Raw genomic sequence first — 26,550 nt, forward strand, 5'->3', positions numbered from 1 at the left:
TGGAATTTGCATATTTAATTATGAATTACTGAAAAGCATCCTGTTTTAGAGCTTTATTTTCTTCATTGTGTATATCAAAGTAAAGAGGAACAGATTATATTAATCATTTTGAAAAGTTCTTTATATGTGTTAAAGTAATAAAAGAGAAAGCAACAAAGAGGTCATCATATGCAAAGAAACTACTATTTTCTCAACTCTTTCTGAAAAACAAATTTTTCAGAAATACAGTTTTTGCAAGAATACTGTACTTAGTATCTGACATATAGGCAAAATTTATAAGGAGAAATTTTTTTTTTATGTTACTACCTCCTATAATCAACATTACTGATGCTGAAGCATTCATTTTGGTCAAAATTAGAGATGAAAAAGAATATTAAATTATCAGATTCATTCCTCTAGCAAAATGAAGTGTAAATACACACAGTACTTTGGAATTCTCTGTCCACTCTGTCTTTAAATAATGTAAGTGCTCTGGAACATGATTTCACTGTCTAACACCCAGTCCTTAGGAAAAATCAGATTTTTTCCTTGTTTCAGATTTTCTATTGCTTTGTGCTCTTTATTGCATGAATAATTTTAAAAATTCAGCTTAAATACTAGAAACAAATATGCAGAGATAGAAAGAATGAAATGTTTTAACAGGAAAAGAAAAGGGGGTCACCAAGCAATGGTAGACACAAATATAGGGACACAACATATCTGAAGCCCTGTTGTTACTTTCATAAAGTGCTTTCATGAAGTCCTAGCAAACATTTTCCCTTTCGTTTTTTACTTGTCACATGGTTCAGTGTTATTTCAATATTCCAAATGCTCTGCAAGCGCGGTAGCAAATGAAACAGCTACTCAGGGATAACTTTTGAAAATCGGGCCTCAGATATAAACAAGATAAGCTCTTTTAAAAATATGTATTGTTATTCAGATTATTGCTGAGCCCTGTACTTTTTGAGAACTTAAACTTCCTGTAAAATATGGTTAATTTAGGGAATGTATGTAAAGTGCCTAAGCAGTGCTTTCAGGTAAGCTTTCTATGTAGTTCAATGTGGGCTTGGGAGCAATTCTCATTATTAGTAGATTGAGAAAAAATTGATCTGGAAGGAATTTCAAGGGATTCTTTAATCTGTCTCTGTGCTACAAGACAGGATCAATTATTTCTGAATCATTCCTTACAGAGTTTTGTCTTGTCAGTCTGGTCCTAAATCCTCAGGTGATGGAAATCCCATTGTTGCTTTGAACACCTTGCTCAGCCGTAACAAGAGAGTTTAGCCAAATACAGACACTCAGAGAAGTAGGGAGGAGAAAGTGGAGAAAGAGAATCTGAGCTGTACAACTCATTCATTTGGTCTAGAGAGGATGGAGGAAGGTAGGAAGATAGTAAACAAAGTGACAGAAAATATTACATTCGCATTTGCCAAGGGAGGTGTAGAAAATAGGGCTAGAGACTGTTTCTAGCAATGGCTTGGGTTGTCCATATTCTTTGTGTCCATCTACACAATTTCATTAGAAAGCAACATTGTACTTTGGGGGAATGTGGGGAAAATATTGCATTTTGGAAAAGTCAAATTAGCAGATTCTTGTATTAGTTTTTGAATTTAAACATTTGCTTATCAGCATGACCATGTAGAACCCCTGACTGTAAGAGAAGATGGATTTTTTTGGACAATGTACTAAAACAGCAACTAAGTGAGCCAAAATCCTGAAGAGGTAGAATATGGAACTTGATGGGAATGGTCTTATCTCTCAAATTGTCCAGCAATCACAATTGTCTTTTCTACCTGTGTAACTGTATGTATATCTTATTTTGATCTTCCTTTTTTAATGACAATATACATATTTTATTTTTAGAACCTTACCTTATCATACGGTTGCTACATGGCTTCTGTCTTCTGCTCAATTTCTGCTATATGTTATTTTTTTAATATAGTCACCAATTCAGTGTTTATCTTTAGATATTGAAACCTATGAAAAAGACTTGGTTTTTTTGCTTTATTGCTAGCTTAACTATTGAAATATTATTTTTAATATATTGCGAGAAAGCAACTGAATGATGGCATTAGGCATTTTAACAAGATTAAAAAGAAGAGTCTTTATATATGACAGTGCTGTTAATTTCAGCCCTGCATTGTGGCCAGCAATGTTTGATAACATTTTTCTCTTTCTTATTCTTTACACCAGCTGTCAATCACTTTGGACCATTTTTGCTCCAGTTCTGCTGAAATGGCATACTTCTCATTCCGGTTGCCTTTAACAAAGGCACGGCTTTCATTTCTAATTTTTATTAACTGATATATAATGCAAAGACTAGACTAAACTTTTTTCTCTGACCCCACCTTCTAGTGTGCCTCTGTAGCTCAGTGGTGTCTGTAGGTTTTTTTTGGGAATGTTCTTTAGCATCCAGGGTTCCATTAAATTATATAAACGTAGCTAAACAAGTACCTTTCGCTGTTCCATTTTACTAGAACTCCCTAATCAAAAGCAATTTTCCCGGGCGAAAATAGTCCCTTCAGTCCGAGGCCCTACACACTCCACCAGAATTGAAATAATCCTGTGCTGGGCTCTTTTCTTTGCTGAAGATCTCCACTACAGGGCAAGGAACTAAGTGTTTTGAATCCATTATGTACAGAACTGGATGCTTAGCTGATGTAAGTCAGAACGGCTCTGTTAACTTCAGCAGAGCCCTGCTGACTTGCAACAGTGAAACATCAACCTTTGCTTGGATTAAGATGCCACAGATACAGAATTTGAACAGCGATAACCTTTATAAAGTGGAGAAGGGTTTGGAGACCGGAGACAAAGTGGAGGGAGGCTATTGGAAAGAAGTAATGTTCAGACAGAAGTTTCTGGGGCCGCAAAACACTAAGTAACTGAAAGGGAAAACCTGGAAATTTGGATGGCAGGTGATGGGTGCAATCGGAGCATAAGCATATAGGCACAAAGCTAGCAGACAGCTTCTAGTGTCATTTTAATTCACTTCATAAGGACCTATCTGTCAAAATGGGTGTCTTTAGGTGTAGATATAGGTGTTAGAGATTTAGATTATATTAACAGAGATATAGATATTGATATGGATTTTAAATATTGTATTAGTCATCAAGTGTTCTTGATAGCTGTTGGCCTAAGTTCGTGACTATGTTTATTTGTGGTTTTTAGTATAATGGTATAATGGTGTATTTATAGATCCAGAACTATGATCTAATACTGTGTCATAAAGAACATACACAAAATTAATTAAAGTTAAAATGTTAACATTTATTTTAAAATGTAGAATTAACATTTTAAAATGTATTGATTGCAATTCAAACCTTGGTAACATCCACAATTCCTTGAAAGCTTTTTCCTCAGCTCCGAAGGCCTTGAAGAGAGCTGCAGTCCAATCCCCAACGACCCGTATATGAACGCTGAAGAAGTCCTCCTCGGGAGCTGAGGTGAGGGTGAAAGGGTGCCACTCCAGCTGTGAGACAGATGGGCACTGCAGAAAGATATATTGACCAGGTCCCATTTTAAAGCCACGTTTCTTCATGTGGAGCTCAAGGACTCCAGAGGAATGCGTCACCACCTAAACAATAACAAAAGGACCTGTTTTGTTTCCCTTGGAAAGAGTAACTGTTTGTTACCATGAAGTTACAGGTGACCTTGCAATCATTTCTACCTGAGTTCAACCACAAGTTCATGCAAATTGGGATGCAGAGTAATTTTTAAATGTCTTGTAGATTATGGCCTAAACTGCATCTTGCAATGCTTTTGCTGCCCAATAGCTTGAGAGCGAGTACAGTTTGTATCGTGGGGCAGCTCACTTTGTGAGTCTAAGAGGCAAAGGAAAGGCTGTAACAATTCAACATTTTGTCAAGTTTCTGTCTTAGTAGAGCCTATGCAAAAGTATTCCAAATAGACTGGAATAATTTCCCAGTTTTACTCTCATGTATCACAATTAACATGTATGGGACTATTGTTGATTTGGCAAGAAGAAAAAAAGCCTACTGAGCTCCATTCCAATATACTTTTATTAAGAAGTAATCTCAGATAAGCAGCCGGTTTTATATGTCACAGATAATATACCGAGATTCTCAGATCACAACCACTCTGTGAAATCAACAGCAAGATTCATCCAACATGCTTTTCCCCTCACACATGATAAGCTTGTTTCTGATCGTTGGCTTGATACATGTGGGCTCAGCTGCTTCAGTCATGGCGTTCCCCATCCATTTGGCTATGACTTAAATAGGCCCTTAGCAACAGAGACATTTACAGCTGGTATAAATTGTTACAGTGGTATTAATGAAGCTTTGATTATTTATGCTAACTAATAATATAAGGCTTAATCTCCTTGAAAGCTTCCAGATTTGAAAGTAAAAACTGTGTTCTACTGAAAGCAAAGTCATAGAATCATTAGGGTTGGAAGGGACCTTTAAACGCTATCTAGTCCAACCCTCCTGCAAGGAGCAGGGACATCTCCAACCAGGTCAGGTTGCTCAGAGCCTCATCCAACCTGGCCTTGAATGTTTCCAGGGATGGGGCAACCACCACCTCTCTGGGCAACCTTCGCAAGTGTTCCACCACCCTCATTGTAAAAATTTTTTCTTTGTATCAAGTCCTGCAAAGACACATTTCTGCCATTTACTGCAGTGGAACATGGTTTTCCCTTCAGTAAAAAGAGAGACTCTCTGTGTTGAGATTTGTATTATGGTAGTGTAGCCTTGTAAGTCTGATACATCATTAATCATCCATCCCGGATGGAATATTCTTATGGATTTGCTATTGGAATAAATGCAGAATCTAAAATCAATACTTGGCTGAAACCATGGTAATAATGGAAGAGCTGCTGAAGCTAGGAGTGAAAAAATGAGGTCATAATATAAAGGAGCTATCTATAAAAAATAAAAAGGTCATGGACATAACATTTTTTTTAATGCAGACACGCAAACTATACTACATACCTTAGTAATGACCACCTCCTGTCGAAATCTCCAAAATCTAACAATTCTTTCACAGATATACAGCATCACAGGACTTAAAACCCACTTCCAAGCCTGTAGAAAGTTACATATTAAGAAAAACAATGTTTATTTTAATATCTAGAAAAATATTTTATATTTCTGGTTTAAATCAGCAGGTAGCCTAAAATTAAATTATTTTATTTCTCTTCTGTGAATTTTTGGTTTGCCTTTCTCAAGAGAGCTCTCTGTTGCTACTATAGCAGTTCTGGCTTTCTTGTGGAATAGACATATGGGACTCCTTCACAGTTGCACTCCAAAAGCGATGCTAATATCTATCCGTATTCTGGCCAAGAAAAGTCCCTTAAAATCTTTTCCCACTAAAAGGCAAAAGGATTAATCTATTTAGGTATTACATATAGATGTCATGGGACCTGAAGATGTACAGAGGCATACATTTATACAATATTACCCATAGCCTTACTATTTTTTTTTCTCTTCAAAGTCTAAAATATTTCAGAAGGGTCAGATAGGAGTGGGTCTTATTGTCACCTGTGAGTTTTCTGATGCTGCATGAGAAAACATTAAGTCCCAAATATTCAAACAGAGGCACGGGATATCTTTCCATTTAATCCATTAGTCAGCTCTGTATCAATAAATGTGGGGTTTTGATCTAGGATACTAAGCTGGGGATACTTTAAGTATTGCAGATGATTGCTGTGCTTGTACGTGCTAATCGCGCGTACTGATCACTATAACAATCAAAGATACTTGGCTATGCAAGTATACGAGCTGATGATTTAACTGAGTTGCACTGATAGCTAAGATAATTAGATGTAATTGAATCTTCATGATTAAAAAAAAAAAATCTTTTCTTTTTCTGTAGAAGATACTGTTTTATTTCCAGTTTTGTTAATTACACAGCTCATTCTAGCAAACTGAAGACTCCATAATCATGTGGCTTTTAAAATCTCCAAAGAGCAACTTTACTTGCTGAAACATTGACTTTGCTCCACAAGCTGGGTAACAGGGGTTATAAAGTATCTTTTATGAAAACCAAGCCATAAAATGATGTGGCTTCCTTAGAAAATGCTGAGAGGATGGAGCAGCAATTTCCCAAGGTTAAGTCTTGAAAATTAAATTAAAAAATGCATGATTTAATAATGGAAAGAAACTAACATAAGACAGAAGATTCTCAGTTAAAGCAGAAACTCAACACATCCGTTGTCCCTAAATACTACAGGTGTCTCTGCACAGTGGGTAGTCTCACGTCTTGAATATATTTGCATATATCAAGCCACAATAATGATGAGACCTGTTTTTCCTCCCTTCCATTTGTGCTAGCTGTAAATAAAAGCAGATGACAGGAATGTTAAGGTTGCAGGCTACCCTGTGCGAGAGTTCAGCTGAGATTTCACATGTGCATCGCTCCAGCACAACGGAGTGTTCAATCCACAGCATCTTTTGGCTGGGTTTGGACAACGGGGCATCCACCAGGAGGGATGCGCTGGTAAGCCACATTGGTCCTGGCTAGTTAATCAGGGCATCTATATTCTTGCCCAAGTGGTGTTTCCTTCTGTAATGAGAATGAACTGGGATGTGGCAGCAATGGCTCAGGAGAGGCCATGAGGATGAAAGTCTGGATGCCACAGGTGCAACAGAAGTGCTTCATCGTTCTCAGTAGGAGCCAGATTGGGCTCCTGCCTGCTGAAATATGGAGAAGGGGAGCAGGTGTGGCATGACTGAGAGAGGGGCTCCACCACAACAACCTCCCCCGGGAGCCATGGCGAGCATGGCATGTGCGCCAGTGTCACTTCACACAGTCATAGAATCATAGAATCATAGAATGGTTAGGGTTGGAAGGGACCTTCAAAGGTCATCTAGTCCAACCCCCCTGCAAGGAGCAGGGACATCCCCAACTAGATCAGGTTGCTCAGAGCCTCATCCAACCTGGCCTTGAACGTTTCCAGGGATGGGGCCTCCGCCACCTTTCTGGGCAACCTGTTCCAGTGTTCTATAACTCGCATCGTAAAAAATTTTTTCCTAATTTCTAATCTAAATCTACCCCTCTCTATTTTAAAACCATTACCTCTCGTCCTATCGCAACAGGCCCTACTAAACAGCCTTTCCCCATCTTTCTTGTAGGCCCCCTTTAGGTACTGGAAGGCCGCTATCAGGTCTCCCTGGAGCCTCCTCTTCTCCAGGCTGAACAGCCCCAACTCTCTCAGCCTGTCCTCATAAGAGAGGTGCTCCAGCCCCAGTTGTGCACAAAGCTGTCCCCTCCCTGCTCAGTCACATCCACGTCTGCTCCTGCCGGTGCTGTGCAAGCCTTGCCATGGCTCTTTAGCCTCTGAATGAATTTGTGCTAACTGCGGCGTCTAGCAGGTATCACACCACAGCACATCAGCCATCCAGCAAAGCCCTGTTCTTATGGATGATCTATATGCCATATGGTATTATCACAATTCATTTGAAGTAATGTGACTTTGCAAGTATGGCCTTGAGTATGCAGGGAAGTGTGGCAAAACGGGTTTAACACAGAGAAGTGGAAGTTCTCTCCGGTTAGCTTTATGATAATGGATGTCAAGACATGCTGTTGGAAGCAAGCTTGTGTCTGTATTCATGGTGCGTAGCCATGTATTGATTTTTATGGCAACATTGTAGCTGAAGTTTTTAGAGAGGCATTCATTTTCTCATTAATATGCAGCTTGGAGAGTGGCTAACAATAGTTTAGTTTAAGAAAAATCTATGTCAGCCATTAAAAGAGCTACAAGACACTGAATGCTAATTTTTCTCCTTTACTTTAAGATTTCCTTTGGTATTTTTTCTCTTTTTTGGAAGAAACAACAAAAACTGGCATATGAGCAAGCTAAATCTTGAGCTGTAAATGTTAAATGATTTTGTTTGGATACTAGACATCTGACATACTGTACAAGTCTGCTGCTTAATTACCCCCTGTGGATTTGCAATCTTGTTGCAGCAAAACCACCCTTCCGTGGGACATTTTTCCTGCCTTTCATAATTCATTGTTTCAAATTCTCTCCTTTTTACCTAACTTAAGACATCAAGGCTGGACGATATGAAGGATGTGCCCCAAAGCAAGGACATAATTTTGTCTCCAACTTATTTTCTCTTGGTATTTAGACTATCCATATTAAAGTACTATTAGTTAAAACAATAATATTAATTTGCATCCCTAGCTTTACTGTTTCATTGTATTTTCTATATCTCTGCCTCCATAGGGCTTTCATTTGGAGGCTGTGTTTGTGCAATGAACACATAAAGGATATCGGTGATCCTGAATAATTAAAAATAAATGTACACAACAGATTTAAGTAGAGTACAATTCTGAAATTCATACCCTTCAAAGGGAGTGTTCATTAACTAAAGGATGTACCAGAAATAAAAATTATTATTAATTACATCACTCTTCATCTGTACCTGTCCATACTGATTATATAGGTCAGGATCACTATCTTGATGCACAGGGAAATGTCATGGAACAGAAATGTGAAACTACTCTTTAAACATGATACTAAATGCCAGTCACAGGCATACACTCCATCCCCTTGGTCCCTAAGACCTTTGGCCTCCCGAGGAAGGACATTAAGTTAAAAACCAAACACAAACATCACTCTTACCACAGGTTTGTTGCCAGAGAACTGCGGCAAAGGGCACTGAGTGGCGTTCTCCCATTCCAAGTAGTGATCCTTACAGTAAGTGACATTGTGAAGCAGCAGACTCTGAGGAGTCTGACCTCGGACAAGCTGACTTAAAACAAAAATGTTCATCAGTGACATGCTTCTTTGCAAGGTTTCTGTGCATCAGTAGGTTTTGCACTAGTAGTTGAATCCAGATGTGAATGTAATTGAAAGTTCAAGAACTGACCATTTCAATTCTATTCTGCTCTCCTGTTCAAATTACCTTTCTTTTAGCTTTGCCGTGACTTTTTGACCAAATGCAAGAAGTGTGTTATAGTATTGGTATACATCAATGCAGCTGAATTGTGGAGATTCCTTCCACAGAAAATGTACATTTTGCTGCTTGTGGCAAAATTAGAATGATTTCCAAGTTCTTTGGAGCAGACACTTTGACCTCCTCTGTATATAAGCATCTGGTATTGTTTAGAAAAATAATAAAATTTAATAGTGACAGACCTTCTCTTTCCTTTGCTTGCTTTGTAAATGCATTTTTAAAAGCTGCAAATAAAGTTGGAGGACTGTAATTAGATGTGTACTCTCTAAACATATTAAATTCTAGCTTCTTTACTTCAGAGAATGTTAATGATGTGAATTTTCCCAAACATATCAATCCTGACTGTTGAGTTTAAATGGGTTTCAGCTGGTGTTGACTATGGGTAAGGAAGACTTCTGTGGGGAAACCCTGTTTAATTCATATTGTTTCTCTGAATTTTCTGTTCCGCACTTACTTTGGCTCTACAATGTCATCCTGTTCTTCCCACTAGTCTAACAAGTTAGAGACAAGGAGATAAGAAGTGGTGCTGCCTTCTACATGGCAGTGTCATCGACTGCCACTAGTTCAGACAGAAAGACAGAAAAGGTGGTAGGCTTAAGTGAGTTTTGTTCGGTCACCTGGGAAGGAGTAAAAGATGGAAAGCTGATGAAACCTTGGGTTTTGACTCCTCTTCATAATTGGGGTAGTGGTAGGGATGTGCTGGGACAGCAGGGAGCTGCTCTGTTGCAGTGCACTCCCATCCAGGAGCAAGCAGAGTGGTCCTTGAATGCTATTGATAGGGCTGTTAAATTGGTGTCCCCTTTTTGGGGAAGTCTCTTGCGGAGGAGTGTCAATCAGCTTACTAGGTACAGGGAGCTTACAAAGCTGGAGGCTTAAAGAGTTCATTACAGTTGTTTGAAATTGGATTCCAAAAGATTTGCCAGAGAGAGAGAGGAAGGGGCCCATTTTAATCAGGCCAGGATACAGTTTACAGCATTTGTTTGCAGCTGTGCCTCTGAAACTTGGGACTAATTAATTGGGCCAATTTCAGACTCAAAGCCAAACTGAATGTGGCAGCTCTGAAATTGCAAGGAAAGAGGTGAGAAAAGTAACACACCACAAAACATTTTACTGGCCTTTGCCCTGCCAGGCACAGTGACACCCCGTGTACTTCCAGGGAACAGGCACGCACACAGGCCGCTTTGGGCTGGAGTGTTCCTCTCTGTCAAAGAGTAGTGGTCTGTACGTACGTTAGTGGTGGGCAATACCACCTGAATGCTTTATGAAAGAGACATAAAAAATGTTTTATGGTAACACCAAGTGTCTCTGTCCTTAGATTTGAAAAGCTTTGCAACAGCTCAAGGCCATGTGTACGCTAGATAGTCAGCAGGAAAAGGTCTACAGAGCAGAGCAGTCTTTGTTGAAGGACCGTATACATTTGAGGATTATCTAGGGTTTAGGAGTAGGTCTGGTTTGGTCCTGTGAATGGATCACTTGTTAGGGCTTGGCATACAGAAATGTGCTCCTGTCAGTGTAGCTTCATCCCAAAACACTTGTGTTATGCAGTCTGAGGTTGTGCCATGGTATGAACCAAAACACAGGAGGCTAGGAGAACCACAAGATTTGCGTCAAAACTGCACTCCCTATCTGAATTAAACTGTGAATGTAGATGCATTGCTGTAGATTGATATTAACACTATTGCAAAGAAATGAGAAAAGGAAATGGAGGAGAAGCACACAAGCAAGAGGAAGCAGAAGATGTCACTGGAGCTGGAAATGGAAGATGGAAATGTTTCCAGCAGCAGGCTCCTTTTTTTCTGTCACTCTGCATCAACGGGGGATTTATCAGGCCCTCAGCTTCTCAGGGAGGCTACTCTGACCCTGCTGTCCCTCAGTGTGAGAGTCAGAGCTCTGTACCAACAGGACGGATCCTCTTGTGCTGAAGAACAGGGAGACAATCGGAGACCTGGCAGTCAACTTTCTGTGTAAACGACACCTGACTGGACTAGTCAGAAACTAGTCAGAAACTTCATAGCATAATGTCTGTCTCTGTACAGTGAGGAAATCTGGGGTTCTTTTCCCCACAGAGAAAGAAAGGCAAAACCACTTTACATTTATGGATATAAGGGAGAATGGGTACAGGGACATTCACCACCGGGTAGCTGACATGCTGAAAGCTTGTTAAGCTTGTATAAGCTCTCTCACAAAAGGCCTTACAAAAACTATGAGCATATGGTCTATCCCTTATTAATTTGAATACACAAAGGTCTGATTCCCAATCTACTGTGTCCCCAGTTTTCAGGGTTAACAGTTTGTTCGGACCGATGCATTGATAAATTGCATGTTGCAAGATGGTGTAGGAGTGGCTGAAAAACTAAATCACACTTTTAGTCCTCAGAAAAGTGGTGTGTTTTAATTTCAAAATTGTTTCAATTTGCAATCTGTCTCCAAGCAAAGATCCTAGCAGTTTGTTAACAGAAAAGCACAGGATTATAGATTTGAATTGTGTTTCATCTCAAACTTTGTACATATATCCCATGTAGTTTATGCAGACACTTACCCCATGCCATGGATTATTAAACCAATAAAGAAAACCACAAAGAGGTGATGGGTATACCAGAACACCTCATAGCATGACCTTCTGATGAAATCAGTGGATGAAGTCATGACCAGAATTAAAGCCACAGTTATCACAACTCCAGTTACTCCAGCTATGGTGGTTAGTACCTCTCCTGTTGTATTCTAAAATAAGAATACATTATTAGTATTAGTAGTTGTTGTTATAATTGTTATTTTTATTAATACTTCTGTTACTGTTACTATTGCTGCTGCTATTACATATGAAGCCAAAATCTAAGATACATTTTCAGCATAGGGACAAAACCAGAACAAGACATAGAGGCAAGACAAACCTCCATTTTACCACAGAAGAGCATGGAAAAACATCCCTCTGTTCTATTCCCACTCAGGCTTATCCCAGACAGATGTGTAAAGGTTTGCTGCCACTTCTTTGTTTCAGGAGTTTCAAGGAAGAAATTAGACAGTCTCAATAGTACTTTTATCTATTTTGCTTATGTAAAAGTGTCTCAGAATAAAAGGAAAACTATTAGAGAAATGAGAAGATTAAATCTAAAGATGTAAGAAGCAAAACAGCACTAGAAAACAACTTTTTCATGGGAGGGTGATAAAGTGAGGTGCTAAGACACCTGCAACCATAAAGGTATGTGGCTCTTTTTTGCGTATTCTACTTCAGAGTTTGTGGGGTTTTAGCAGCCCGGAAACGGTGTATGAAAATGCTCTCATTTACCTAAACAGCATATCTCATTTGTCTGTTCCTTACATTTACCTAGAGATACGCTGGATAATACTTGGGTTTATTTTTTTAAAGACATATTTATGTTCACATTTTTATGCTTGTCAGTGATGAAACATTAATATGCTGGGCTTGAACATGTTCCTTCTTGTTCATGACTCACAGACATCAGCACAGGTCTGTTACATCTGCCTAAACTCACCAAAATAAACTGAAGTGAGAATGAAGATGTATTTTGATCACAACAGTCAGATGTTGATCTCAGTTATGAAGTGCAAATCGTGAAGAACAGCAGTAAAAATCTCACACGCAAGATGAGACCCAAGCTAAATATGCCAGCAGAGTGTAAATGAAGTCCCCATTTGGCCTGTGAAGCATATCTATCTGTTTTCCTGGTGTTGATGCACAGGAATGGAGGCACTCAGCATGCCTTCTGGATCCTGAGTTGGTTCTATAGCTTAATACAGTAGGATAAAAAGACCCTATATTGTACTTGTAAAGTGCACTCATTTGATATGGAAATCCTAGAGGTGATAAAATTCCACAATGCCATTTTTACAGTCACTTTTTACAGTAAAATCATTCTTTCAAATGCTCACACTTGACAGCACACAGTACATTTTCAAATTGGTGCCTGTGAAGAGTGTGTTCAGATCCTATTACATATTAACAGGATTGATCTAGGTGATATTTTGAACATTTCCATTACAGTGGCTAGTTTGAATGTTGAGATGAAACAAGGAAAAATGTCAAAGACACTTAGGGCATTGCTACTACAAGCGTAGCATGAAACTGAAAAGAATGCCTGAATTTTTGCTCTCAGAACTTTCGTCTCTGAAGTTAGAAGCAATCTTTTATTTGCTTTCCTTCATAATTTATTAATTCTGAGTGTAGCTACTGAGGCACTAGTGGGTGATAAAAGAAATATAAACATTAGAGGTTAGAGTAAAACCTAGGCTGGTAATTGTGGGCATATTACTGTGAGAAATCTGGGAAAGGATCTCAGAAAATGCTAACTGTCCTTCTCAAGGGTGTTTAGGATCTTAATGTTAATTAGAGGCATACCTCATAATTTTATCACCATGGGAAGGCTTAGTGGAGAAAAAAAATGCATGCTGAATCTTTCAGGGAACGGGAGCGGTAGGTTCTCGTTGAGAGCGGTGAGCTCTCTTCTGTTCTTGGGGAACATCTCACGTGGATGTGCTGAACAGGTACCAGGTGTGCAGAAAGACTGGGCAGCTTAGTCTGTACTTGCTGTCCTGTTCTGATAAATCTAACTGCTTTGTCAACACTAACATCAAGACTTCTGTGTTCACACTGTTAAGACCATCATTTGCTTGGTTTTCTTCAAACTTGAGAATTGTTTATTTGCTTGTTTTGAAAGATGCAAAGATTGCATTATCTAAGCTGGAAAGGAACTGAGAAAAAAATAGGACAAAATGCCTTGTAACTGAAAAGTACTACCAAATCCTACTGATGGTTGTCTGACCATCATCTCACTTTGTTTCTTGTTTCAGTGGAGCACACGACTGACTGAAAGAGCCTCACACCATGTTCATGCAGCCTCTATTGCGTGCTGGCTACGTGGGAAACTTCTAAAGAGCAGAACCAATATGTATGGGAGTCTCACCAGGGCCGTTTCAACCCTGGCCCATACAAATAACATCTATGTGATGTACAGTACGATGGAACAAAGAAAAAAGTTGATTAATTTTTGTGTGTTTTACATGCAGGCGTTGCAGAAAGGATCTGTTTTTCTTTATGAGCATTATAAAGGAGAGCTGCTCTACCCATCCTGTTTTGAGATAGCCAAGGAAGTGGTTTTCTTCCCCAAAGCAAGCAGAGCCGTTTATTTGCAGGGCTGAGGTGCACATAGTCCTGCTTGTCTCTGAAAGACGTGCGCCAGGACTATCTTCCCAGTGTGCTACCTCCTCTGTGCAGAAGTCCTCTGTGTGTTTTTGCACGTGCTCTTCCCTGGGCAGCCACACTCAATGTGTAACAGCGCAGAATCAACCCCCAGATTGGGAAGATACTGCGCAACCATGGGGAGAGACAGACAGCAGCTGTGAAAGAAATGTTATTATGTGATACTGGTGGTTTTCATTTTTTTTTTCTTTCTTGAAAGAAGTTGTGTTTCTTCCATATATTGATAGTTTAGTTTAGTTTTTTTTTTCAATTCTTTGCAGGTTCATTTCATTGTCTATTATTCACAACACTCCTTATCCTCCCCCTGAAGCTGTCTCCTGACAAACTAATTAAAATACTGTAGACATTTCTTTGGGCTTAGTAACCTGAAAATTGCAGCTCTGAGTAAGTGTTTTCAGCTGAAATTGAGGTTAACCTTTGGCAGCACCTTCTTGCTCTGGTTAAAAGGCTTTGAAATACAGTTTTACCGACAATAGAATCCACAGAGCAAAACTTTTTAGATGAGGAAAACTAAAAAGTGACAGCTTACTGTTTCATAGGTCCTGATTGGGTTCAAGTAGCTTTCATTTGGGCTCTTGCCAAGGCCAGAAAGTTTATTCCGTAACTCCCCGGCTTCCTTTGACTGGCTGGTATGATACCGCTCAATGTTGATCAAGTGGGCAACAATATGGATGGCTGCATGAGAGAAAGGGTGGTGTGAAATTACAGACCACCTTGTATGTGTCCACAGTGCCAGAAGGAACTTCATCAAGCACACTATGAACTATTTGAAAAGCTTGGGCCTAAATTAAAAGCTTTGCATTGGTTAAACTGACAATAAAAGGAAAATTTTATCAAATACGTGTCTAATATGAAGCATCTGCTTCATGTTGGAGAGGAGAGGAACAGCTCCAGGGTCACCTCCCATGTTTACAGTCAAGGGCCCTGCCGTGTTCAGTGTCATCAAAGGAGACCCTCTTGAGAGATGATACAAAGGTATTTGCCTCTGATTTTAAACTGTTCAAAAAGAGGTAAAGTGATTAAAATCCCCCCCTTTTTTTTTGTTAATATACTAGGATGGCTACACAGGATAATAACTTGTCCCTTTTAGGCATAGACCAGATTGCATCTTGCACCAGGGATATTTAAGAGATGCATCCAAAATCTATCCCGTATTAACAAGTAGCTAAAGCATTACTTAATGTAAGCGAAGCGTGGAGAAGTCACAAGAACTTAATCACAGTGTTAGATCTGATTTGCCCTTTGGCTCATATATCATGTCTACTTCTAGCCTGTTCCAAAAAGGTATATGAAATAGTCAGTTTAGAAAAATGCCTTAGAGTGAAGTAAAAACTCCCCTATATTTCTTTTCCTGAGTGGAAAAATGATAATTTCAAAAGAGGGAAAAGGGAAGGACTTTGTTTTATTAGTGGCTAATGTAGATAACGTCGTAGTCAGGCTAGCTGCAGAGTTTCAGTTTTCAATACGAGAGATTCTCAAATCCATTACAGGAAAGTTGTAATTAATGCAAACTATTAAATGCCAAAGGATGAAAAAATGACAATGAAAAACAATTGTATGTTTACAGTAGAGCTATTAGGATATGCTATTTCTAGTTTTTATAATTAGCTTCCCATTATCATCTCTCCTTCAGTGAGTATCTGTTCCTGTCCCTGACCATTTAAAAAACCATTCTAAAAGGCAGTATTTGTAGTAAACCAAATATGATCTGCTTCCCTGAACAATATTTTCTCAAAAGAAGATTCTTTTTTCCTTTATTCTTTTTTATTCTTTTTTTTCTCTTTTCTTTTTCCCTTTTTCTCTTTTCTTTTCTCTCTTCTCTCTTCTTTCTTCTCTCTTCTTCCTTCTTTTTTCTTATTCCTTTTTTCTTCTTTCCTGTTTCTTCTTCTTTCTTTTTTTTTAACCTTTTTTTAATTGCAACTACATGAACAAAAGTAATATCTTACTGTGCTAGTCACTGTGTAATCATAGATGAAAACATAGGATTAAATGCATAAGGACTTTGGTATTGCTAAGTCTTTTAGGTACCTATCCACTTAGTGAGCTCCCTCACTCCGCATGCTGGAGTCCAGCTCCTCTGCAGTGCCTGGGAAGAGCTGTGGGCATGGGTATATAAATGAAGGCAGGATGCTGGCCACGGAGGTGCAAAAAGGTAGAAGATTGCGCTATTTTCCCCAGCAGTAGGTTAGCCCCTGCGTCCAGGCTGGAGAGAGGTTATTTTCACTCTGTTCATCTGAGGTGATCTTTCTAGAGCAGTAGATGTGCTGTGGTTGGTTGACTGTTGGGTTGCACTTCATTTAAAACATAATGTTAGCGTAGGGACTCCCTGGCGCTGCTCCCTAACACCTGCTTCACCTCATTGCCCCATGCTTAGATACTGGGAGATGAAAGACCGATTTTAAAATCCTTGTTACATTAAATTGAAAGTAGGACTTTAAAACTAAATCACATGTCCTAGTCATTGGGCTGACTAGTTATTCTCTTGTGAGCTGTCTCCTTATGAAACCCATAATAAAAATAATAAAATATTTATTGACACAGGCATCCCAAGTGAATATCATGAGCACCCAAACAGCAAAACCAAGCTCCCATTTTTTCTCAATCTTTGGCCCAATTAATAATAAATTATTTATACAAGCTGGAGTAGCTTCAGCAGAATGGAGACTGAATCCAAACTGCACAGAGATAAAATGAGCCTGGAAATTAGAAGACAGATTCAAGCCATCATAGGAATGAGACTCTCAAATAACCTTTCAGTAAACGGGATAATGAGATCAAGCAATCTAAGCAGCTTTCAGCTGAAGGTTGGTCATTTTATGAAATAGCGTATATGACGTGACTGTGAGCATTAGAGGATATTGGACTCAGTGACCCGGCGTGTCCTGCAGACATTGCTATGGATTAGGTGCTGCATGTGAAACAACCTGGCCAGTGTCAGTTGGGAAATGCTCCCCAGATCCTGCATGTGAGAGGATGTTCCCAGCACCTCAGCAGCACCAGGATGCTGGAAGGAAGGTTGCACAAGACCACAAGCAGCGAGTGAGATGTGTGGATTCAGACTGTCAAAACCCAAAAGCCTGAGAGGCTCTGAGTGGCAGGGTTTAGGTGGCAGCTGTGTGGGGGCTGTGGCAATCTGTTCCCCAGTGTACAACTGATGTATAAGCAGTATATAAACACTGTTTATGTATTTAAGTGTAACAGCACTGTTAAATGCTGAGTGGGAAGAGGGGGAGTTGTGACTACAAGGGGCTCCTTTCAGAACAGATGTTTTGGTCTGCTTTTATCAGATCCAGCTGGAAAGGAACCAAGTCATTGCTTGATGACGACCTGATTTCTCTGACATCTGAAAGAGCTCACATGGAGGACAGGAGTGCAGGGCAACGAACCGCTGCCTGCGGTAGGTTGTGGAGTTACATGCTGCATGTTATCTGGTACCAGACTGAGGGAAAAAGGAGAGAAAACTTTCAAAGGGTTGAAAGCCCTGACTGTGAACCTCTAAGTGGACTTTTACTGGGCAGTCATATCTTGGCATCTGCTAGTGATTACTGGTGCAGTCAGTAATGGGCGTCTTAACCTCTATACTTGCAGGATGCTCTTTATAACTCTGATATGATGTAATAGTTGCTGTAGCCTTTGGACCAGGTGAGTTTCACACAGCTGTGATCCATAGGGTTGTTTTACCAAGGGTTCCCTGCAGCATATAAACTGGAGGTTTTGGACCATCCTTTCTCACTTAAATTAGCAACATTGACTAGGGGTGGTGGTTCAAATCTGTGTTCAGAGCATAACATACTTTCTGTCTCTCACCTACAAAAGACATAGTTTTTTTTTTTTAAAAGTGATACTGCAGATTGTGAAATCTTCATGTGAAATGATGACATTTCTGTTGTTTAGAAGGCTACAAAATCTTGCACTTTCCTCAACGTGCAGGATTGTACATGATTTGTACAAATTCCAGTCGTGTCAGCAGCGACACGAAACCTAGTGCTATCTGGTATATGCCAAGTGTTGAGAATGAAATGAGGTGGTAGTTTCTTCCAGACAGAGGTCCACGTTTCCTAACAGAGTATTTGCAATCTTGAACAGAAAAAAAACCTGTGGGCTGAGTCGACATAGCTTTCCCAAGAAGGTCTGAAACCTAAGGTTTAATGAAGGGTAATAATGTTGCAACTTTTCCTTGGTGGAAGAGATTGCTTTCTGCAACTTAACCTAGTAAGGTTTTTCTGCAGGCTATTAAAGGACACTGTTTGGTCCATCTGCATATTGTTCTGCTTTACTGTGTTACTGTCAATGGAAACATCATCATACTCTCTTCTTTGGGATTTACCACATCTTCCCTTTTGGGTGACATTCTCACCAGCTTTCATCTAACAGCTAGAGGATATTACAAGTGTAGAAGACTTCCAGAATGAACAGGAGAGGTCTTTTCTATAAGCTATTCTGTGGTAGCTGTTAACGTACTGAGTATAATGATACACTGGAAAATATAAACATTCAAACTAATGATGTACTGAATGTGTTGGTTTACCTGAGTCTCCCATGATCTTAAATATTGCCCAGAGTGTTATTAGATTAATACTTCTGATGAATTTTTGTGTGCTGCTAGGAAAAAGTGATGCAATCTAAAAGTGAATTATAGCTGGGTGGTAAGAGTAATGCAAAGATCTAATTCCATTTTCAGTGTGGTTCATTTAATGTACAATAGTTGTAGTGGACTAAAAAGTCTGGCACTGGATACACTGCCGTTAGCTAAAATATTTTACATCCCTTAAGTGCATTTTCTGAAGGTCCATTGCATCTGCAGTGTACAGAATTTACTAAGCAATTCCAAAATTAATATGCAGATTTCTGACATCTGAGCTTGGAACAGTTGGGTTTTTTTTCCTGCACCACTTAGAAAAGTTAACCATGAAGGCATCTCAGGATTTTTAGTTCAATTTATTCCTCGTTCTGCATGACCAAATATAAAGTGTGGAATAAATCACACAATCTTTTAAACAAAGTTCTTTTTTATAACTGTGCATGAAGACTGAAAGATTTGGACTGTTGTTTTTAACAACATCTGGAACCCCTGAAGCACTTAACGTACATTAATTTGTCTTTGACCCCAAGATGTTCTATCTAGTCCACCTCTGAGCTGAAATAAACGGTTTTATTGGAAGGAGGGAGGGAGGAAAAGGGTTGTTATTAAAGCATGGTGTTTACTGTACATATTCTTAAATACAAAGAGATGTAATTAAATTATCTTGAAAGTCTGGTCAATTTAGCTAGTCTTATTCAGCCAATTGTGCTTTCAGTGAAGCATGCACATTGAACTAAACAGAAATTGTGTGTGTTTATCTGAGGACAAGATTTCACTCTCTCTTTGTCTGCATGCCTGTACAGGATAATAATCAAATTGGAGCTTGCTGCAAGCAGTTAAATGTTTTGGTTAACCAACCCATCATGATAAAATTAAAGGGTCAAGTCCTGGCCTTTCTGCCCGCAGTGAAGAGAACGGCTTTGCAACCAGCTGACCCAGGCACGGGGAATTCTGTCCCCGACCAAGCCTGGGTGCTTTTGCCACCCACTGCCTTCTGCCTTCTATAGTTACACAGAACCCTTAATTCAGCTTCGTGCTGTCTTTGTGGAGTAAATAGTGCAAGTTATGTAAAAAATACAGTAATAATGACCACACACATACTTGCATTGTATATATATTTTTTTTAGAACGGTTATAAACATCAAAGAAGAACATGACTTGGACCATTTTTTATCCTAGCTGGAAGCTTATAATATTTGATTTAATGTAGTTTCCTTCCTAGTACTTGCACTAAGTCTGGATTTAAACAATCTGACTGAAAAAAAAAAAAGACAATTTAATGGAAATTTGATTTTCTGTAATTTCTGGAAGTATAACACTGAGATACCAGCTAAATCTCTTCTGAAGATAAGCATCTACTTCCCTGAAAACTTCATCGCTTACGCAAAAATGTCATTCAGATCACCAAAGCCTTTCACATAGCCACCACTACCAAAATGTGTTTGGAAATGGAAAGGTTTTCTAGTATTTTTAGCTATAGATTTTTCAGTGCTTGTCAGAAGCCAAACACACCTGGCATCACTATACTTCTGTCTGCATTTTGCATATTTTCAAATAAAATCGCACTACTAGAATTTTTAAGGAGCAGGAACCATTTCAAACAGCCTGACTATGAAGAACCTCGCTGTCCTTCCCCTACTTTCCCTTAATTGCTTAGGCTTCATTCATATCATAATTCAAAGACTATTGGAACAATGTATCTATATAACCTTTCTACAAACATCAAAACAACACAAGAAGGAGTTTGGTCTGCAAAATATGCACTGCATGCCAAAGTAAAAAAGTCCTCCCCAACACTCCCCACTTCAGAAAATGTATGAATGTACTTTCTTATGAGAGTAAAAACAATACAGTAAGAGAGAGGAGTTGTACAAAACGTTATTTACTATCTCTTGTAGATATCTCTAGGTTTCAGACAACCGCCTCTCAACTGAAAAGTCTCTTTTGCATTAGAAAACATAGAATGATTTGCACTGATCAAACTGAGAGTGCATGAAACTGTGATTTTATTCTAGCAGAGTTACGGCTCTATAAGGAAGATTTATTAGTGAGTGAATAACTCCCAGACAGCTCTTATCACAGACAGGCATGCAGAACACAGGAAGCCAAACTAAGCAGAATTCCCTTTACTGAATTTTCAATGATGCCCTTGATTATAGATAGCATTGTTTACTCTCTCTCTTTCCTCTGACTTCCCTCTTCCACTAGTGTCTAATTATATCCCTTTATGACCTGACCAATTAAAGCCTGCTTTTGAATTTGTATTAGAGCTGATGAAAAATTAAAGGTACAGATGTACTTTTTCCAAGGCCACGCGCTCCTCAGCTGAGCCGGCTGCCTGTTAGAAGCCAGACAATATGAATGTTGCACTGACTATTTTTAGCACGCTATTAAATAAATATACTGGAATAACACCACCTGGCAAGCTGAGATGAATACGTGTTACTTTAATAATAAAGGAGTCTACGATTTTATATTGTGAGGCTGAGCTTACTGATCTGATCTGTAAATTGGTTTAACTTCTTGCTATCACATTTAGGCTATTGATCATACAGAGGAGAACATTCATTTAACTAAGAATTACTAAATTGCAGCAGACTAATAGGAGTTGACTATGCTTTTGTGCAACAAAAGGCAATATAGGTAGTACTTGGATAAATAATGTATCAACTGAGAGGAAAATGGCATCTATTTACACACCATTTTAACACTGTTAGATTTTGTAAAAAGGGACTCAGTATTCTTGTGGGTACCTTGTTGCTCTGAAATGTTGTTTTTCTGTCACAATATGTGCTGTGGATTATATTTTTTTTTATGAATTCAAAATTTAATTTCAGGCAACTGAGTTTCTGGCCATTCGTTACCCAAATCTGACTTTACAGTGATGTAGTGTTTTCCCAAATATGATAATTGTTTCTCACTCATCTGTTAGGGAAGCATGAGTTCATAAGTTGTCATGTTTTGACCATTAGACTTCCCTGTGTTTTGTTTTCTTCCTCAGATATCTCACCAACTATTTGTCCATTTTATATTTTGAAAAAAAATCCAAGCCAAATAACAATGAAACAACAAACCCTCATTTTCTCCCTAGAGAGCAACAGAATTAAATAATGGTGCTTTCTGTCATTTCACATCAGCTCCTGCGTCTTTTTGCTTGGAATTACCGAAGCCATAAAGCAATCACTTTTCTGATAGACTTTCACTTCCCAAACTGTCCACCTTAATGCACTAGCAAACATTTTTATATGAATGTAAAAACCAAAAACATAAAAGGCTTGACTGTGCAGTTTTGCATTCTTTTTGGAGCATGACAAATTATGCACTGAGTAGAAGTTGCTTAATTTACATTCCTGAGTTGATTTGTTAATTAAAGAAGCAATGTTGCGTTCTGTAGGAATCTGCTTTATACTGAAACTGAACTCTGATAAATGAATGGACATGACAGATAAGTAAATCATCATAATACACTCTAAGATGTTCTCATCCCCCAGCCTTTCCCTCTGAATTCTTTAGCACTACATACAAAGGACAAATTTTAGCTGTTGATTCCTGGTGGCAATCCTGACTTCATATTCTTGTTTCATTGAATGGGGACATGAATAGCCTATACAGGCAGAAGCAGCTCCTTCATGTAGACAGAAAAAAATATTGGGACTGGGATCCACTCTGACAGGCTAAACGAAGAACTATTATCTTGCAATATCTTACACTTGCAAATAACACTGATTAACTCCAGTGTCATCTTCACATTTTCTAAGAGAACAATCTGCCCCAGATACTTCTCCATCTCTATGTGCTTATGTCTGTCCTCGTATTGCCTTTCACTCTTCCTTCTTTGCAGATCCCTCTTACCCACACTATCTGCTGCTCCCTTCATGTCCTCTGAGTTCCTACAAGCTTCAGTCTACTCCAAGTCCTGCGATGACGTGGGGAACAGGAAGGTGTCATGTCTTCTTCCCAGCCAGGCGAGCGAACACCTATAGCTCAGTAAGTCACTAGGACCAGCAGAACCGATAACTTGTGATCTCAAGATACATTTTTTCCCTCAAGGGGGCCATTAGTTCCCTGTACCCATCATCTATTAAAAAAAAAATAATTTAGGAATGTAATGTTTTTCAGACAGTTGCTTGTCACAAATTCAGATTAAATTTATTACCTGGTTGAAAAATTATTGAAGATGTAGTGGTGGACAGACGAGTGGTGTGACTCATAAGCATAATTTCCTTAGGAAATCAAACTGTAATGCTGTCATCTCCCCAAACATCTAGTCTTGGGGATTTATTGAAAGTTATTTACAGTGAATGTTAAGAGCACACAAGTTGGTCGCATTAGCTAAATGGCAACTAGTAGTTACTATCTGAGTTGAAAGTTTATTGACTTAACAATCAAACTTTTCTCGAGCAAAAAAGATGACAAATAGTTAATCAGATGAGACTCCTACACCTGTTTAAAGCTGCAGTCACCAAATGATTGCAGTAAAATAGCACCTCTCAGAGCTGATGGGGATTACAGCACCAGGCAGAATCACTGTGAAATTCAAAACAGTTTAAAGGGAAAGAAAAAAAAAAAAAAAAAAAAAGCTTACTTGCATTTACAGCTATTCCATAGGCAACCATCTTGTGAAATGCGATGTTTTTGTCAAGCTGTCTCCTCAGTGCTCCTCCACAGCACTTGGTGAAAAAGCAGACCTTGGTTTATATCATTGCTATTGCTATTTACAGCTCACATTTTGGAGAGGAGAAGAGAGGAGTTCAGTACAGTTAAAAATGGAATGTAGAAGGAATTCAGTGGAAGTTTTGGGTTAGCCTTAACTTTGGGGTTCAGTAACTGCTTTCGCTATAGTGACAGTCCAAGATTTCTTAAGCTATTCAGCCTATGGAAGGGCTCTAAAATAGGTTTGATAAAACTCTGCTACATTTAGCGGTGATTTGTGAGTGGTTTATCTGGGCTGGTGATTAGCTAATTTGCTGGTATAAGGACATCAGGCTGGGCCACCACTGCTTTGCTAGCTTAGGTTTAGCTGCATGAACACAGCTGAACTGCTGGCAAAGCCATCTTGCAATGAAAACATTTTCGCTGCTTTCACGAAATGCGCACCCCAGGAGGGTGAGGCTGTCTAGACCTCAGGTGGCTGCACGCTTACGTGTTACTGAGCCGTCTTCCTGTTACTGGAAGTGCTTGATGGTGGTGTGCTCATGGCCAGCTGGGTGCCTCTGCGAAGAGCCAGCCTGGGGCTGGGGCGGGCAGCAATCAGCCAAAACTAACACACTCTGCTGGAACCTAGGCAGCCTGAGCAGACCTCATTCAGTCTCTGAACGGTGCTCTGGGTGTCTGGATTGCTCGCTTGGCCTGGCACAGTGCCATGCCAAAGATCATGGCATCTATCCACATTGTTTCCCAGCTAATAAACCTTCCAAAATTCTGGAGCACCGTGGGGTGCCAAGGCACAGCACCCCCTTGGAGAGTCAATGGACCCAGCCCTGTGCTGATCATGCCCAAGCCAGTCAAGTTGCTCTGTACCATGCTCCTCAAGAGCAGAATATTGTCCAAAATAGCAAAATATTGACTATCTGTGTGAACAGTTCCAGTTCACTGATTTCTTACTCAGCATCTAAGTGGGACTGTATATAATTTTATGTTAATTCACAAACTAATTCAGAACTCCAACAGGACTTTTTTTTTTAAATGCTCAGCTCCTGGACTCAAACGATTATAAAACAGTGTTGATTCCCAGCCTAAACACTGCTTGAAATGTAACTCTAACTCTGAAGAAAAAAAAAAAAGACAGAACTGAAATAAGAACCAGCTTACAATAAAATAAATTAATGTTACAATTTCTAAATTCCTGTTGTTCTTGGAGTCATGAAGTGATCGATGGTTTCTTACCCAAACATGTGGTGCTGGAGTTGCTCTGACTATAATAATTCACTACAAGTTGAAGCTATAACTAGTAGAGCTAAAGCCTTAAGTACTTTCTGTGCATGATGCCGACGTTAATGTAAATGCCTCTGAGCAAATGACCACTCCATTACAAAACTACATGTTTACAAGAAAGGAAGACCTGAATAGTGGCCACTCAGACAGAAGGGTTTAAACATGTTCCTTATTATTCTGATGACACTTTTATCTATCTGTACATTTTCTCTTTCCAATTTTGGCTTTGCAGCTACACAGGATACACATGATAGATACGTATTTTCTCCATTTGGCCAAGTTGCATTATTACATCTCTTTTTTGTAGCGTCTCACTTTTCACTTCATGACACCATGCCACGCAGCGGCTGCCAAAATCAGTGTTGCATTTAGAGCACTGTGTTAAGCAAGCCATTTGTTTCTCTTCAGTCATGAATACTGACAATTTAAATGGTAATAACTAGGCAATAATGTACAGACTTCTCAATCAAAAATTAAAATTCCTTGGAAAATGTTTTATATGGATAATACTGCTGAACTACAGAAATAAAAAAGGGTGGATAATATGGCTATTTGAGAAACGGTACTTACAATGCTTGCTCCTCTTAAGAATGAAATAAGGTTTCTACTGACTGGTAACAGGATTAGCATGCAGTTAAAATTAAGGCACGTTGCAGAAGCTCTTGCCCAAGCCAGGGTTGACTGTACATATAACAGTATAAAGAAATTAAATTACAAGCTTGCTATAGGAAGAGCAAAAGAAAGAAAATACTGTATTAACATAATACTCTTATATGGGAAAATTACTACTGAAGCATCAAAAATATTCTTATGAGGGATGTAAATAAAATCAGACTCTGCATACATTCTTCTTGTGGAGCCCTTTAACAATCAAACTCGTACTTACTCCCAGCATAATCCTTGTATAAAGGTAAGCATCTTCATCTTCATACCAGTGGAAGGTGTCAATAAACAAATAGAAATTCAGCCCCAGCCACACCAGCTACAAAGCAGACAGGCTACAGATTAGCAATACTTACAGTATTTTTTAGTGCGTATAAAACTGGTTATGGTTATAGTTTTAAAAGTATCTGAGAGATACTTCAATATCAGTGTGCAATGCAGTTCTTGATCACGGATGATAGAAACCACAAATGCCTGCTGGAATGCAGCTATCTTTTAGCACATGCAGGATTGCATGCCTACCCCCACCGCCCCAGTACAGGATATAGATGACATTTACTGTGTGATGGTAAACTTGTTCTTAAACACAGGGCTTAGCCTGGTCTCTAAAAAGGTAATAAAAGCTAAAATTAAAAAATTCCAGAAATGGAGGGAGTTAGCTGAGGAAATTCCTTTCTCTGTCCCCCATACTCAATTCACCAAAGCCTCTGAAAATAATTCAGAATATAATTTCAATTACAATTGCAAACCCCTGTTCCCTTTATCTGAGGACTAAAGTACATGGACTTAAAAATAATTAAAAAAAAAACAGTAAGACTTTAAATCGTTTTTAAGACTAGTTATAAAAAGGCTGCTGAATATTTTATAGCAAGCTTTACATTAAGCTTGGGAGTATTACTGTAAGCAAACCATAAAATGTCTTTTAAACAAGCTTAGAATATTTATATATATCCAATTAGATTTTTTTAATGCTAAAAATACTCACTAATAACAGCACTGAAATTTTTTCATTCAAAATCCAGCATCCCATCCTGAGTGCCTCTGCCTACGCTAGCAGCAGCTGACTCTTGCCTTCCAGTGTAACCTGAGTTCTCTGTCCATTCCTCAGGCTTTTCTACTACCACCTCTTGTCTTTAGATTTTAATAGGCACCCAGTGGGAGCAGGAGCTCTCTTGAGGAATTTTCTAATTAAGGACTGCCTGACAAGAACAGATCTCTCAAGTGACATGTCTCATGACCTGTGTAAATAA

The 26,550-nt window shown here is 39.0% G+C and overlaps 1 protein-coding gene across 1 annotated transcript in view; it reads right to left on the reverse strand.

The window, feature by feature from the left end:
• The window catches only part of NOX3 (NADPH oxidase 3), a 39,983-nt gene extending 13,653 nt beyond the window's left edge, over positions 1-26,330 (reverse strand). Inside the window, exons 1-9 of the mRNA XM_010117962.2 lie at positions 26,286-26,330; positions 25,524-25,619; positions 25,208-25,318; positions 23,289-23,373; positions 14,651-14,796; positions 11,443-11,624; positions 8,570-8,699; positions 4,932-5,024; positions 3,300-3,553 (exon numbers count right to left, since the gene is read on the reverse strand). Coding sequence (XP_010116264.2) covers positions 3,300-3,553; positions 4,932-5,024; positions 8,570-8,699; positions 11,443-11,624; positions 14,651-14,796; positions 23,289-23,373; positions 25,208-25,318; positions 25,524-25,619; positions 26,286-26,330 — 1,142 coding nt within the window. The remainder of the gene's footprint in view (positions 1-3,299; positions 3,554-4,931; positions 5,025-8,569; positions 8,700-11,442; positions 11,625-14,650; positions 14,797-23,288; positions 23,374-25,207; positions 25,319-25,523; positions 25,620-26,285) is intronic.
• Between the last annotated feature and the right edge of the window lie 220 nt (positions 26,331-26,550).

Source organism: Chlamydotis macqueenii, chromosome 3 (assembly GCF_036417535.1).
Source record: "Chlamydotis macqueenii isolate bChlMac1 chromosome 3, bChlMac1.mat, whole genome shotgun sequence".
Classification (NCBI taxonomy): Eukaryota; Metazoa; Chordata; class Aves; order Otidiformes; family Otididae; genus Chlamydotis; species Chlamydotis macqueenii.